Raw genomic sequence first — 14,532 nt, 5'->3', positions numbered from 1 at the left:
TCTTGTATTGATTCACCAAAATTTTAGAATTTGAGAATTATTTTTATTTTATTAATTAAAATTATCAAAAGTCTAATTTTGGATTTTTTTTTTGACTAGATTCGACAAAATATATTTGATTATCTTTAATAAAACTGTTCAAAATAACATATTTTGTGCCCAATTTTGGATTTATTTTAAACGATTCAGAAAATTTTGTTTAAAATGTTAGATTTTCATTAATAAATACGCAAAAAATTACACGAAATAGCCGAAAAAGTATTTTTTTTGTTGAGAAATGACTTTAAAACTAACGAAATTAAAAAAATAGACAAAAGTTTCGTTACAAAATGCACCAAATCGAAGAAACAAACGAAATAACAGATTTATAAGCAGATCTGACAATTTCAAATTCAATTTCAATAAAAAAAACGATATAAAAATAATCAAAAACAAATAAAAAAAAACTAATTTCACAATTTCTAGCTTCGGTCCAGCACAATCTTTATTGAAAAGTGAGCAAAAATCACATAAAATATAAAATTTTACAATTCGTTGCATTTATCCCAACTAAACTTTTAAAATAAGAAACATTTTCGTGAAAAGATAGACTAAATCGAAGAAAAATAACCCAAAAATATTTGACTTGTTTCACTGCAATTTCCGGGTCTGTGACATAAAAATCTGTTGGCAACACTGAATTACTGTTAATCCTTCTAATTTGTTATATCAGAACGTTTCAAGTGAGAGCTAAATCGCAAATAAATGACACTTGTTTATAAAAGTTTGACATTTGATTTTGAAAGTCAAGGTTGCCAAACTAAAATTTTTGTTTGACACCAACCTGAGGTAAAAAAATCACAATCATTTACAGTCACCCGCTATAAAATAGTCTGATATGTACTCAATATTGCCAACTTAAATTCAAAATCCCTGCAATTGCATTTTAGCAAATTTCAAAATTTAATCACTACAATCAATTTTGGATTTTTTTTTAACGATTTAACAAAATATTTTCCCATATCGGTATTTACCCATTATTGCTCTTGGTCTAAATTAAACAATAAACTAAATAATGGAATAAATTTTTTTGTTTAGGTCTGACGAGGGCCCCATCACGGCGAATCAGTATTGGACGGCCCCGCACCCCCAGCTCTCCCACTTGCCGCAGCTCCCGCACCCCCTCAGCGCCCCCAAGGTGCAAGTCATGCCCGCACATCAAATCACCGAATCTGACCCCCTCAGTACGAACGACGAAGAAGACAAAGACAAGTTTAAATGTTTGTACTTGTTGGTGGAAACGGCCGTCGCTGTACGACAGAGAGAGAAAGAGCAAGGAAACGTTCAAGTATAGCCACTAGAGGGCGTTGTCTCACTCGTGCCTTGCTTAAATTTTGTTAGTCAGTTTTATGACAAAAAGTTTTACAAAAAAAAAGTAGTTGTGATGTGATAATAAATTGCCAAAATTTCGAGTGAAACTTTTTGTTGTAAGATTTGGTTTTACGTTTCATGTAGTTGTTTAATTCTTAGTTTTTAGAGTGAATTTGGAGTGTCATAGTTGAGTGATATTAATGATTGGATGAAATTGTGTTTTTTTTTTTTCTCCCAATGGATTATCTCATTAGAGTTTCGCACTCTGTGATAAAACTACAAACAAGGTTGATTCATGACATTTAAATTGTGCCATAAAACATTGATGGGATGATCTGATGAGTACTTAGAGTTTGGATTTCTTCAAAATTTTAAAGTGTAGTTTTCTAAGAAGTTTTTATAAACCGAGCGGTTGTACATTTTGTAAAAGTATCATGTTTATTGTTGATAGGAGTAGCAATTAGCTTGTCAATTTTTTTAGTTGTGAGGTACTCTGATTTTGTAAATATCTCTTCATTTCGCACACATTTCTTCACGAAAATTCCCATAAAATTGCTCAAACAAGTACAAAATCGTGTATATAAAAGAGAGAAAAGCAATATTTTGTGTAAGGTATATTTTTTACTCCAGAAATGTGAGAAATGTGTGTGAAATTGCCCCCACCACTGCCTCATTTGTATCAAAAGGTAGTAGAATTGTTGAATAAATACGTTTGAATCGGTTTTATTTTTCAAGTAACAGTCGGAAATCATCGTTAGTTTTCGGCGTGACGTCACCATTCGTCGCACTCTTGACTTGCAACGCCCTCGGTAACATAGGAATCTGTAATCGGCTGCGTGAATGTCGCATTGGGGGGGTTTTCGGGGTGGGTTTCTTCCCAGGGGGCGCACTGATCGCCACACTGATGGTAAAGTCCCCAACTGTCATTCCATCGGTCTTTTCCATGGCTTTTTTCGCACTTGACTCGTCCTCGAACTCAACATAGGCGAGTCCTTTCGGTTTCCCGTCGCGTTTTAACACCAAACGCACGGTTTTGGCCCCAAAAGGCCTAAAAATGGCCTCGATGTCCTCCTGTGTCTTATCATGGGGGAGTCCCTTAACGAAAAGTTTATTAGTTTCAGGCTCATTGGAGTATTTAAAGCCGGCTTTGCGCTCCTCCCGATTCGGTTTGCAATTCGAAATGAAGATGGGGCGACCGTCGAGCAATTCACGGTCACGTGCCAACGCCGCCATGACACTCTCCTCAAGGCCAAACTGTACGTAGCCGTAACACCGGGACTTCCCCCGTTTATCGACCACGATTTCAACATTTTCACACGTGGGAAAGAATTTCCTTAGACGTTTTTCATTAACACTCGTGTGTAAATTACTGACGAAAACGGTACGAGTCGGGTCTTTGACCACAGCCTGCTTTTTGTGTTTCTTCGGTGGGGGTTCGGCTTCACTCGGATGTTCTCGTTTCGTTCCGATAGACTTCGGCTCGACTCGTTTTTCGATTTCTTTGCGTTTTTCCACACATTTAAGCACGTCGGGGAGTCCCCCGAATTCCCGTTCGAATTCGCGCCATTCATCGGCGACAAAAAGGGGCCAATCGGTGCAATTGCTTAGGGCTTTCTGGAAAATAGCCCTGACTTGTGGGGGCTCCCCGAACTGTCTTTCAAGTCGCGCAAATTCCATCCATGTGTTGGCCAAGGTTTTGTGATTGGGGTTCTTGAGGAGGGTTTTCCAAAGGTTGCGTGCCTTTTGCATGTCCCCCGTTTTGGCCAAAACCCGTGAATACCATTTGGTGAGTTTGAGGGCCCCCTCGTCGTGGTATTTCAATTGTTCCAAGGCTTGCTCGAACGATTTGAATAGTTTGATTTGGTCGTGACACGTCCTTGAAACGTATTCTAAGTAGGCGAGCCAAAGGTCACTCGATTGGGCCCCTAAATTCGCCACAGCCTGCTCGAAACACGCCACGACTTCGCTGTTGTCCTTGGAGAGAGTTTCAAGGACTTGGAGGCGCATTATCCACAAGTCTTGGCTCCAAGGACAGTTACGTAAAGCCTTCACTGTGATTTTCTCAGCGGGGGCCCCCAGTTTCAAGCCGTAGAGACAATAGTCGAGCCAGATGTCGGGATTGAGACACATTTGGGCCGTGGCTCGTTCGTAAAGACACAAGATGGTTGAGGGGTCCCCCAGGACCTTGATATAGTCTCTGTAGACTTGTAATAGTTGGGATTCGTCGGTGGTGACTTGTAGTTTGTCCTCAAACGGCTTGTAAGTCTCTAATTGTTTCAAGGCCTTGTTATAGCCCCACTCGACGGGGTCAGGATCGATTTTGGGGCCTTGTGTTAGAAATTCTTGCCACTCCTTGTAGGTGTTCTCCATGTGGAGGAGGGGCACCGAGAGTTGTCTCCGGAACACCTCCACGATTCTCTCCACTTGGGCTTTCCACGCGTCGCCCCCTGTCTCCGTCAGGGACAAGTGGGCCAACTCCAGCTCGCGGAGGGTGTCCCACAAGAGACTTCCATCGGACACGTGGAGCCCCCCAGCGGTGAGCCCCCGCTCGATTATCCCTCGGGTGGTCTCCAGGGTGCTCACCCCAATCGAGTATTGCGCATATTCCACCCACAAATTCACAGCTGAAATTTTTTTTTCAAAAATAACCAAAAAAAACCAAACTCACATAAATAATCCTCAACGGCTTTGTCGAAAAGCCCGAAGATGTGCTTAATTTCGCCCTCGGAGGTGGCCAATTTGCGCTCGTCGTTGATCCAAGACAGCCACATTTCGGGGGTCAGGGGGAAGTACTCGTGGAAGCGTTCGTAAGCCAAACGCATCGATTTCAAGTCCCCCAGTTTGCGGTACAAGTTGACGAGCTCCTCGTGGGCGTTGTAGAGGTACTTGTTGTCGGAGATTTGGCGTTCTAGGGCTTCGGCCCGGGCCAGGAGGGCCTAAAACAACATTGGTTTGGGGCGTTAATTGGGGTGTGGGGGCCTCACCTGCTCCTCCTGGTCGTCCCCGGAGTCTGAGTCCGACATTTGGTCGTCCGATTCCGTTATTTCCATCGTAAAAGTTGCGTTTTGACAAGTTGCAATGTTAGGTTATGTTGATGTTGTCAAACAGTGGGTACCAACCTCTCCTAGTGTGAGCTAATTTATTCAAATTTTGTATAAAACTAACGAGATATTTAAATTTAAATTCAAATTATGAGTAAAACCTTTCATTGTGTATCTTTTCTGACGTATAGTTATTAACTTATTAATGTGCATTGAGATTTTTTAAAGGGTTTATTTTAAGTTGGCAACAATGCGAAAATCAAACAACGCAAATAAAAATATTTTTTTCAAATAAGTGTGTACCCCAGGTGGCAAGAAATAATTAAAATTAACAATAGGGTGGCAAACCTAAAGATTTTTGTCCTTATTGTTGTGATTAAATTGTGAATGACACTAATGACACTTGTTGTGTGAATCGGCCTTTAGTTAAAGGTGCATTTAGACTTTTTCGATTTTGTAAAAAAAATAAAACGAGCAGTAAAAATTGGTTAAATGTCTAATTTTATTTACAATCGCCGGCCAGTTGAAGCAAACAAGGTGACAAAATGAAACAGAGTTTATATTGTAAACAATTTACAATTTTATACAATTGCACTGTAATAAATAATCTCTGAAATATATCTTTGAAGGAAGAAACGCTATACAAAATATAAGCTCTCAACAATTTGTAAAAATAAAATCCAATAGTTATACTTGATATCTTATACTTGTTACATAAGTATAATCACATGCTTTTATTACAGTACAGTTAGAGATTGATGGATTTATTTAAATATTTCAGTATTTCGCTACTTTCTACTTAAAAATATATGAATCTTTATCAAATCTTCAACAAATAAATGAACTAAAGAGACCAATTACATCTTCATTCGATTTTCATGAGCCTTCTTCACAATCGCGAGCTTGGAATGGGGGTCCAAAACCGACAACTCGGTGTAAGGGGGCTCCTTGGTGCCGTGCAACATCAAAGTCCACTCTTTGACAAACCCAGTCTGGGGCAACTGCGAATTGAAACTCGCCTACAAGAAAATTTTTACAAAACAGGGTGTTCCCACCACCACATCAAAAGTTTTGGGAGTTCTAACAATGATATTTAAATAAAAAACATTAAAAAACAAAATAAAACGGTTATTTTTTTTAATTTGTTGCAAAGTTGGCAGCCCTAGTCCGCCACCTCTAGTGTATGAGTTGGGTCTATGTTGGTAGCAGAATTGTCAAAAATGTGAAGTATTCTTCTAACCCAATTTTTTTAGAATTGTCATTTTTGATACAAAAGTATCTAAAAAAAGTCGGATTTACACCACTCAATTTTTACAAATTTACACAGGGAAGTGGCTACTATGAATTGACCGTGACTTTAATTTGAATTTATTTCCATGGCAATCTAGGATGGTAAATTTCCCACAAAATCAAAAAAGTTACTATAACTTGAAAACTATCAAACATAGGTATAGGGAATGCTAATATAGGTCGAAGCAGAATTAAATTTCTTTCCAGATCGTGAAAAAAAAATTAGGGCTTCCTATTTGAAAAAAATGAGTTATGAGTATTTGAAGTTACACAAACTTAACCTCAAATTATGGGGGTTTGTTACTAATTTTTTCAATTCTAAATACACTAAAAGGAAGACCAAAACTTTCTCTTTCCAGTTCTTAAATTCGATTTCAAAACAATTAAAAGTGTCACAGTTATCGATTTTTGAAAAGCCAGTTTGCAAATACAAAAATTTTCAAAAAAGTCTAAACATTTCAAACGGAAAATTTTGAAAATAAAAAAATTATACACTGAACTGTCTTTAAGAAAACAAAAAATTGTTAAGGCAGGTATGAAATTAAAAAAACTAGTGTGTAATGTATACAAATTTAATAAAAAAATCTAGTTCTAGTTCTAGAAAATTAAGTTTCAGTGGCTCTAAAAAATTTATTATTTTTGAAATTTTATCTGTAGAAATTTTGAAAACAAGAAAATTATAAAAATTATGAATCAAAGTATTTAAAAAAAATAATTTTTGAAATATTAACTTAGAAAGAACTATAGTGTAAATGTATACAGGGTGAGTCAAAAATGAGGTTTTGTTGAAATGTAGAAACACAAATCTTTGATATAAAAAATAAAAGACTTTATATTTTGTATTTTTGAGTTTTTTTTGTTAAAAAAATGTAAAAACTAGTTCTAGTTCTAGACAATTTATAATTTCAGGTATCTTTCAGAAATTTTTTTAAAATTCTGGATGTTTGGTAATAATTTTTTCAATTCTAAATACACCAAAAGGAAGCCCAAACATTTCTCTTTCCAGTCCTTAAATATTAAAACTAAAAAAATTATACACTGAACTATATTTAAGAAATTTTTTTTTTTAAAGTAGGTATTAAATTAAAAAAACTGTAGTCTGTATGTATACAAATTTAATACAAAAATCTAGTTCTAGTTCTAGAAAATGAAGTTTCAGTAGCTCTAAAAAATTTATTATTTTTAAAATTTTATGTGTAGAAATTTTGAAAACAAGAAAATTATAAATCAAAGTATTTAAAAAAAAATAATTTTTGAAACATTAACTTAAAGTGTAAATGTATACAGGGTGAGTCAAAAATGAGGTTTTGTTGAAATGTAGAAACACAAATCTTTGATATAAAAAATAAAAGATTTTATATTTTGTATTTTTGAGTTTTTTTTGTTAAAAAATTGTAAAAACTAGTTCTAGTTCTAGACAATTTATAATTTCAGGTATCTTTCAAAAGGAATTTTTTTTTTAATTCTGGGGGTTTAGTAATAATTTTTTCAATTCTAAATACACCAAAAGGAAACCCAAATATTTCTCTTTCTAGTTCTTAAATACGATTTCAAAACAATTAAAACTGTCAGTTATCAATTTTTGAAAAGCAGTTGCAAATCCAAAAATTTTCAAAAAAGTCTAAACATTTCAAACGGAAAATTTTGAAAACTAAAAAACTTAACTATCTTTAAGAAAACAAAAAAATTTTAAAGTAGGTATTAAATTAAAAAAACTGTAGTGTGTATGAATACAAATTTAATAAAAAAATCTAGTTCTAGTTCTAGAAAATGAAGTTTCAGTAGCTTTAAAAAATTTATTATTTTTAAAATTTTGTGTAGAAATTTTGAAAACAAGAAAATTATAAAAATTATKAATCAAAGTATTTAAAAAAAATAATTTTTGAAATATTAACTTAAAAAGAACTATACTTTAAATGTATACAGGGTGAGTCAAAAATGCGGTTTTGTTGAAATGTAGAAACCCGAATCTTTCATATAAAATATAAAAGATTTTATATTTTGTATTTTTGAGTTTTTTTTGTTAAAAATTGTAAAAACTAGTTCTAGTTCTAGACAATTTATAATTTCAGGTATCTTTCAAAAGGAATTTTTTTTTAAATTCTGGGGGTTTGGTAATAATTTTAATAATAATTTTAATACAATTTCAAAACAATTAAAAGTTATTGATTTTTGAAAAACCAGTTGCAAATCCAAAAATTTTTAAAAAAGTCTAAATATTTCAAAAACGGTTAAATTTAGGTATAGGGAAGTGTGATACAAACTTTCTCAAAATCACTTGAGTAATTCAAAAACGCAAAAAAACACAGTTTCCATTTAAAATAACAAAGTTGACACCCACTTCCGGTATAACCGGAAGTGCCACCATCTTGGAAATACTCTCCTTGGGTGGGGCTTGCCCGATTATGGGCGTATACCAAATTTCAGTGAAAAATCATGGTCAGAACTCCCATTCTTTAACCTGGTGTAAAATGGCCCCCACCTCTAGCACCCAGGTCCCTTGTGGGTACTCCCCCCACGTGTGCGTCGTCATGAAAGGCCACTTCGTAAACCCGTCCCTGGAATCGTCATCGTTCTGCCTCCGACTGAGAATCATGGACCTGGTGCCCATCGGCGACGTGAGGAAGAGCTCCAGGTCCCCTCGCCGACTGGCATTCACCGTGAGGACGGCCTGGACATGCTCCAGATACCTGACTTCGGTGCTCTCCCCCTGACACGCCGTGGTGGTGATTTTCATGACAAGCTTCTTCGCCGAGGGGATCTTCTGGACCTGGAGGTGCGCCCCGGCCTCGCAATGGAACCTCGGCGGGACCGGCTTCCACTGCTTGGCGAGGGCCACCATGGCCCCCGCGTCCAGCACCCCGAACCCGAAGAGGTGGTTGAACTCGAGCCCCACCCCGTTCATGGTCCAATGGAAGCGCCCCTTGGCGTCGAAGAGCGAGTTCCTCTTGGAGGTCAACACCGTGAGGTGCTGCACATCCCTCCAGGTCAAATTGTTGCTGAAATTGACATTTTGGGTTATAGCCCAGTCAAATTAGGCTATGGAGAACTACATACCAGGTGAATCAAAAGTATGGGACCAAACGTTTTTCGCTTAAACTATTTATTTTTTCGAAAAACTAATTGATGAATGATTAAGTGCTAAAAATGTGATGTTTTGTCAAGAATAAAATTTTTCGAAATTTTCTTTTGTTTTTGAGTTCTACAAAAAAAAAATTTTTTTCAAATGGCAACCCACTATAAAACCATTTTTCTCATGAAAGTTATGATCTAAGGATTACAACTTAATTTTTTCAAAAATTTTTTTACATAAATTGCAATTCTGATAAAAAAAAATCGCATAATTCAGAAACAAAATAAAATTTCGTACTCAAAATACTATCACAGTTTTAATATTACTTTCATTTATATAAATTATTATTTTCTGGAGGCAAATGATTAAAAAAAAACCGCTTGGTTTCATACTTCACGAGAAATATGGGAAAAAAAATATTTAAAATTCAAAATCTGTGCTACGTTTCATGTTTTTCAAAATTCTGCGAATATGGTTAAAGATACAAGAAAAATGTAAGAAAGAAAGTTGTAGAAAATAAAATTTTCTAGTAAAAAGTCCGCGACACTATACCTCTATCTTTAATGGTTTAGGCCTCAAAGACGTTCAAAGAAGCTCAAGCGACGGATTCGTTTCATTTTTACTGGTGATTGAGTGCCGGGGGGACACTTTAAAGCAATTTAAGCCTAAACCGTTGAAGATGGAAATATGGTGTCGCGGACTTTTTTGTAGAAAATTTTATTCTCTATAATTTTGTTTCTTACACTTTTTTTGTATCTTTAACCATATTCGCAGCGTTCTTAAAAATATTGGGCGGAACGCAAACTGATAATTGTTTATAATTTATTTTTAATACTGTTTTCGATATTTTTGAAAACGCTGCGAATACGGTTCAAGATACAAAAAAAGTGTAGGAAACAAAATTGTAGAGAATTAAATTTCCTACAAAAAAGTCCCCGAGACCATATTTCTATCTTCAACCGTTTAGGTTTAAATTAATTTTGTGTCTCTTGACCACCGGTAAAAATGARCCGTRTTCGTCGCTTGAGCGTYTTTGAACGTCTTTAGGACCTAAACCATTGAAGATAGAGGTATTATCTCGGGGACTTTTTTCTTGGAAATTTCATTCTCTACAACTTTCTTTTTTATATTTTTCTTGTATCTTTAACCGTATTCGTAGTATTTTCAAAAATATGAGACGGGGCGCAAATTGCTAAATGTTTGATATTTTTTTAAATATAGTTTTCAATAAAATTTTTGCATTACCTTTATCTCTTATTATGGAGAATTTAATGTTCTATCTGCCTTTTTTTATTTGCGTTTTGCTCACCGTTATGTAAATACAGCCATTAGTCCGGTCAAATTAGTCATAAAAATAGTGGTCAAATAACGAAAATTCCGACAGAGCTAAATTTTGGAGAAGATTTTGGGTACACCTTAGGAATAAAGTGTCAAAAGTCCCCATCGATCCCATGTGTGCTAAAAAAGTTATTCGGGGTGAAAAGTCAAAATTTGACGTTTTTAGATTTTTTTCGAAAACGGTAAATTTTATCAAAAAAGTAGCCCAGATAAAAATTATAGATCTTGAAATTATCTACAAAAATGGTCCTTATACTTTTTTTCTAAGAATTACCATTCCTGAGATATCGCGATTCTAAAAGTTGAAGGAGTCACGTTTTACATACAGAGTGCGCCAGAACTCGCGCCTCAAAGACAAATGCCATGTAAGGTAAGGTACCAGGAACATGGAAAAAATTTAAAAAAAATCTTTGTATAAAAATTTCAAAGTTATGAGAGTTCAAATTTTCCACTTTGACTCTATTTATTTCTATTGGAAAAATAATTTTCCAAGTTTTTTTGCTACAGGCTATTAGAAGCGGAAACAAAGAAACTGTATCCTAAATTGTAACTCTGTTTAATGTTATTTGTGGCTTTTATTGACAAAATTTTTGTACCTTTACTAAATAATTATAAAAAAACATATACAAAATCATCAATATTATTAAATAGACATAAAAAAATGTCAAATGTCAAAGAATAAATGTCAAAAATTTTTGACAGATGGCATTTTTTTAAATTTTTTTTAGTACTCTGGGGACTATCCAAGTGCCCGATTTTTTAAACACCCTGTATGTATTACCAAATAAATTCTTTTTAATTCTAATGCAATTTATAAGTTTAATGAAGTAGAAGAAAAATTTCAAGTAAGATAAGATATCAGAAAATGTTTAAAAAATTCTCTGTCAAAAAATTTTGACATTTATTTTTTGACATTTGACATTTTTTATATCTATTTAATGATACTGATGATCTTGTATATGTTTTTTCACAATTTTTTAGTAAAGGGACTAAATTCTTGCCAATAAAAGCCACAAATAACATTGAACAGAGTTACAATTTAGAAAATAGCTTCTTTGTTTTCTCTTTTAATAGCCTATAGCAAAAAAAACTTGAAAAATTATTTTTCCTACAGAAATAAATAGAGTCAAAGTGCAAAATTTAAACTCTCATAACTTCGAAATTTTTATAGATACATTTTTTTAAACATTTTTTCCATGTTCCTGGTATCTTACTTTATATGGCATTTTTGTCTGGGGCGCGAGTTCTGGCGCATCCTGTATAAAAAATAAAGTAAAGTTGAAGACAAAAATTATAAAATAAGGGCAAATGTTTCAAAACTGGAACAATAACAGTTTTGAGATTGTACAACCACTAAAAAATCAAAAAAGTAAAGTCTCCAACCAGTGGCGTACTTATGAATTATTAAATTCCAAAATACAAAATCAAAAACAATGAAAATTATTTAGTACTCATATTTCTCAATGTATTTTGTTTTGTTCTCCTCTTTACAACATCTAATGATAAAGACAACAAAATCTAAAGATTGGGTGATTGAAAAGTTAGAAATACACCACAAAAAATAAAAATTGTCAAGATTTAAAACCTAGAAACTATAAATACAGGGTGCGCCAGAACTCGCGTCCCAGAGAAAATTTTCAAGTAAGGTAAGATACCACAAACATGAAAAAAATGTTTAAAAAATTTTATCAAAAAATTTTGACATTTATTTTTTGACATTTGACATTTTGTTATGTCTATTTAATGATAATGATGATCCTGTATATGTTTTTTTTACAATTATTTAGTAAAGATACAAAACTTTTGCCAATAAAAGCCACAAATAACATTGAACAGAGTTACAGTTTAGGATACAGCTTCCTTGTTTGCGCTTCTAATAGCCTGTAGCAAAAAAACTTTGAAAATTATTTTTCCTACAGAAATAAATAGGGTCAAATTGCAAAATTTAAACTCTCATAATTTTGAAATTTTTATAGATAGATTTTTTTTTAATTTTTTTCCATGTCCTGGTACCTTACCTTACATTGTCTTTGAGGCGCGAATTCTGGCGCACTCTGTATGTGCATATCATGTAAAACGTGACTCCTTCAACTTTTAGAATCGCGATATCTCAGGAATGGTGCTTCTTAGAAAAAAAGTATAAGAACCATTTTTGTAGATAATTTCAAGATCTATAATTTTTGTCTGGGCTACTTTTTTGRTAAAACTTACCGTTTTCGAAAAAAATCTAAAAACGTCAAATTTTGACTTTTCACCCCGAATAACTTTTTTAGCACACATGGGATCGATGGGGACTTTTGACACTTTATTCCTAATGGTGTACCCAAAATCTTCACCAAAATTTAGCTCTGTCGGAATTTTCGTTATTTGACCACTATTTTTATGACTAATTTGACCGGACTAATGGCTGTATTTACATAACGGTGAGCAAAACGCAAATAAAAAAAGGTAGATAGAACATTAAATTCTCCATAATAAGAGATAAAGGTAATGCAAAAATTTTATTGAAAACTATATTTAAAAAAATATCAAACATTTAGCAATTTGCGCCCCGTCTCATATTTTTGAAAATACTACGAATACGGTTAAAGATACAAGAAAAATTTAAAAAAGAAAGTTGTAGAGAATGAAATTTCCAAGAAAAAAGTCCCCGAGATGATACCTCTATCTTCAATGGTTTAGGTCCTAAAGACGTTCAAAGACGCTCAAGCGACGAATACGGCTCATTTTTACCGGTGGTCAAGAGACACAAAATTAATTTAAACCTAAACGGTTGAAGATAGAAATATGGTCTCGGGGATTTTTTTGTAGGAAATTTAATTCTCTACAATTTTGTTTCCTACACTTTTTTTGTATCTTGAACCGTATTCGCAGCGTTTTCAAAAATATCGAAAACAGTATTAAAAATAAATTATAAACAATTATGAGTTTGCGTTACGCCCAATATTTTTAAGAACGCTGCGAATATGGTTAAAGATACAAAAATAGTGTAAGAAACAAAATTGTAGAGAATAAAATTTTCTACAAAAAAGTCCGCGACACCATTTTCTATCATCAACGGTTTAGGCTTAAATTGCTTTAAAGTGTCCCCCCGGCACTCAATCACCAGTAAAAATGAAACGAATCCGTGGCTTGAGCTTCTTTGAACGTCTTTGAGGCCTAAACCATTAAAGATAGAGGAATGGTGTCGAGGACTTTTTACTAGAAAATTTTATTTTCTACAACTTTCTTTCTTACATTTTTCTTGTATCTTTGACCGTATTCGCAGAATTTTGAAAAACATGAAACGGAGCACAGATTTTGAATTTTAAATAATTTTTTTCTCATATTGTGAAAAATTTAGTGGTTCGTTTTTTACAGCTTATTAAGAATATAAAGCTCAACATTTTTGCATTTTTTCCAAACAATTAGTAGACAGGTTGAATTTAAATTAATTAAAAACGATTTGAAATTTATATAAATGAAAGTAATATTAAAAATGTGATCGTATTTTCAGAGCGAAATTTTGTTTTGTTTTTGAGTTATGCGATTTTTTTGACAAAATTTGCAATTTATGTATAAAAATTTTCTTGAAAAAATTAAATATAAAGCGGATAGTTGTAATTCTTGGTTGCCATTAAAAAAAATTTTTTTTTTGTAGAACTCAAAAACAAAGGGAAATTTCGAAAAATTTTATTCTTGTTAAATCATCACATTTTTATAGTACTTTATCACTCATCAATTAGTTTTTTCAAAAAATAAATACTGTAAGCAAAAATTTTTTTATTCACTTGGTATGTTTACCCACGAATAGAAATAGCGTTTAAAAAAAATTCCAACACGTGACTTGGGGACTCACTTGGCCTCCAGGGCGAGGGCGAAGACCCCGGCGGCCTCGGGGGCGGCGGCCGAGGTGCCCGAGTGCGTCGTGGTGCACTTGCCATACAAATCGGTGGTGGCCACCCCCGTGTTGGGGTCCTTAGCGCCGTTGCTGAAGGTCGAGGCGAGAGTCGAGCTGCAGCTCTCGTCGTAGTGCGCATTTTGGCCGTCGTTGATGGCGCTGTTGATGCTGATGGTCCACATGCTGGCGGCGTAACCGTCGCAATTGCAGTCGTCGTCCTCGCCGCCGTCGCCGCTCGCCCACACGTAGATGTTGCCCAAGCCGTTGCGCCCCTACGAACGAAGCGAGTGGCGAATTTTTCACTCAAAACGATAAATCGAGTTACCTCGTTCACGCCGCGCACGATGGCCCGCATCGTGGCGTTGCGGGGGCCGTCCACGGTCTTGCCGTCGTCGGTGGGCCCCCATGAAGCACTGTAGATGTCGATGAGGCCGGGCTCGTGACCCATGGAATTCGCCTCGATCAAGTCGGTCATGTAAGGCTGATCCAACATTCTTATTCCTAAATTTAAAGAAAATAATGTATATACAGGGTGAGGCAGAAATGAGTGAAAAAATTGT

At 34.6% G+C, this 14,532-nt stretch overlaps 3 protein-coding genes across 4 annotated transcripts in view; 1 reads left to right on the top strand and 2 right to left on the bottom strand.

The window, feature by feature from the left end:
* Positions 1 to 2,071, top strand: part of LOC123011279 (homeobox protein TGIF2LX-like) — a 10,329-nt gene extending 8,258 nt beyond the window's left edge. For both annotated transcript variants that reach the window (XM_044408646.1, XM_044408645.1), the window contains exon 4: positions 1,078 to 2,071. In XM_044408646.1, the coding sequence (XP_044264581.1) occupies positions 1,078 to 1,333 (256 nt within the window). In that variant the 3' untranslated portion in view covers positions 1,334 to 2,071. The remainder of the gene's footprint in view (positions 1 to 1,077) is intronic.
* On the bottom strand, positions 1,189 to 4,470 carry LOC123011278 (squamous cell carcinoma antigen recognized by T-cells 3-like). The gene is made up of 3 exons (XM_044408644.1): positions 4,335 to 4,470; positions 4,019 to 4,286; positions 1,189 to 3,974 (listed from the first exon to the last, which is right to left on the bottom strand). Exons 1-3 carry the CDS (start codon positions 4,398 to 4,400, stop codon positions 2,074 to 2,076), a joined length of 2,235 nt encoding a protein of 744 aa, XP_044264579.1. The 5' UTR covers positions 4,401 to 4,470; the 3' UTR covers positions 1,189 to 2,073.
* Positions 4,471 to 4,884: 414 nt separating this feature from the next.
* The window catches only part of LOC123010707 (neuroendocrine convertase 2), a 35,286-nt gene continuing 25,638 nt past the window's right edge, over positions 4,885 to 14,532 (bottom strand). Inside the window, exons 7-10 of the mRNA XM_044407786.1 lie at positions 14,298 to 14,473; positions 13,931 to 14,244; positions 8,164 to 8,680; positions 4,885 to 5,410 (exon numbers count right to left, since the gene is read on the bottom strand). Coding sequence (XP_044263721.1) covers positions 5,249 to 5,410; positions 8,164 to 8,680; positions 13,931 to 14,244; positions 14,298 to 14,473 — 1,169 coding nt within the window. The 3' untranslated portion in view covers positions 4,885 to 5,248. The remainder of the gene's footprint in view (positions 5,411 to 8,163; positions 8,681 to 13,930; positions 14,245 to 14,297; positions 14,474 to 14,532) is intronic.

The sequence above is a fragment of the Tribolium madens genome, unplaced genomic scaffold, assembly GCF_015345945.1.
Source record: "Tribolium madens isolate multiple individuals breed KSU strain unplaced genomic scaffold, Tmad_KSU_1.1 Scaffold_91;HRSCAF=231;Tcas5.2_LG7, whole genome shotgun sequence".
Lineage (NCBI taxonomy): Eukaryota > Metazoa > Arthropoda > Insecta > Coleoptera > Tenebrionidae > Tribolium > Tribolium madens.
The sequence above is the reverse complement of the archived record's forward strand: the minus strand, read 5'-3'. Positions and strand labels throughout refer to the sequence as shown.

Bases quoted from the DNA above. Each gene is read 5' to 3' on its own strand.
- LOC123011278 (XM_044408644.1), bottom strand. From the start codon at position 4,400: ATGGAAATAACGGAATCGGACGACCAAATGTCGGACTCAGACTCCGGG. The intron at 4,287-4,334 runs GTGAGGCCCCCA...ATGTTGTTTTAG, and splicing joins GGGACGACCAGGAGGAGCAG to GCCCTCCTGGCCCGGGCCGA. The intron at 3,975-4,018 runs GTGAGTTTGGTT...AAAAAATTTCAG, and splicing joins AGCCGTTGAGGATTATTTAT to CTGTGAATTTGTGGGTGGAA.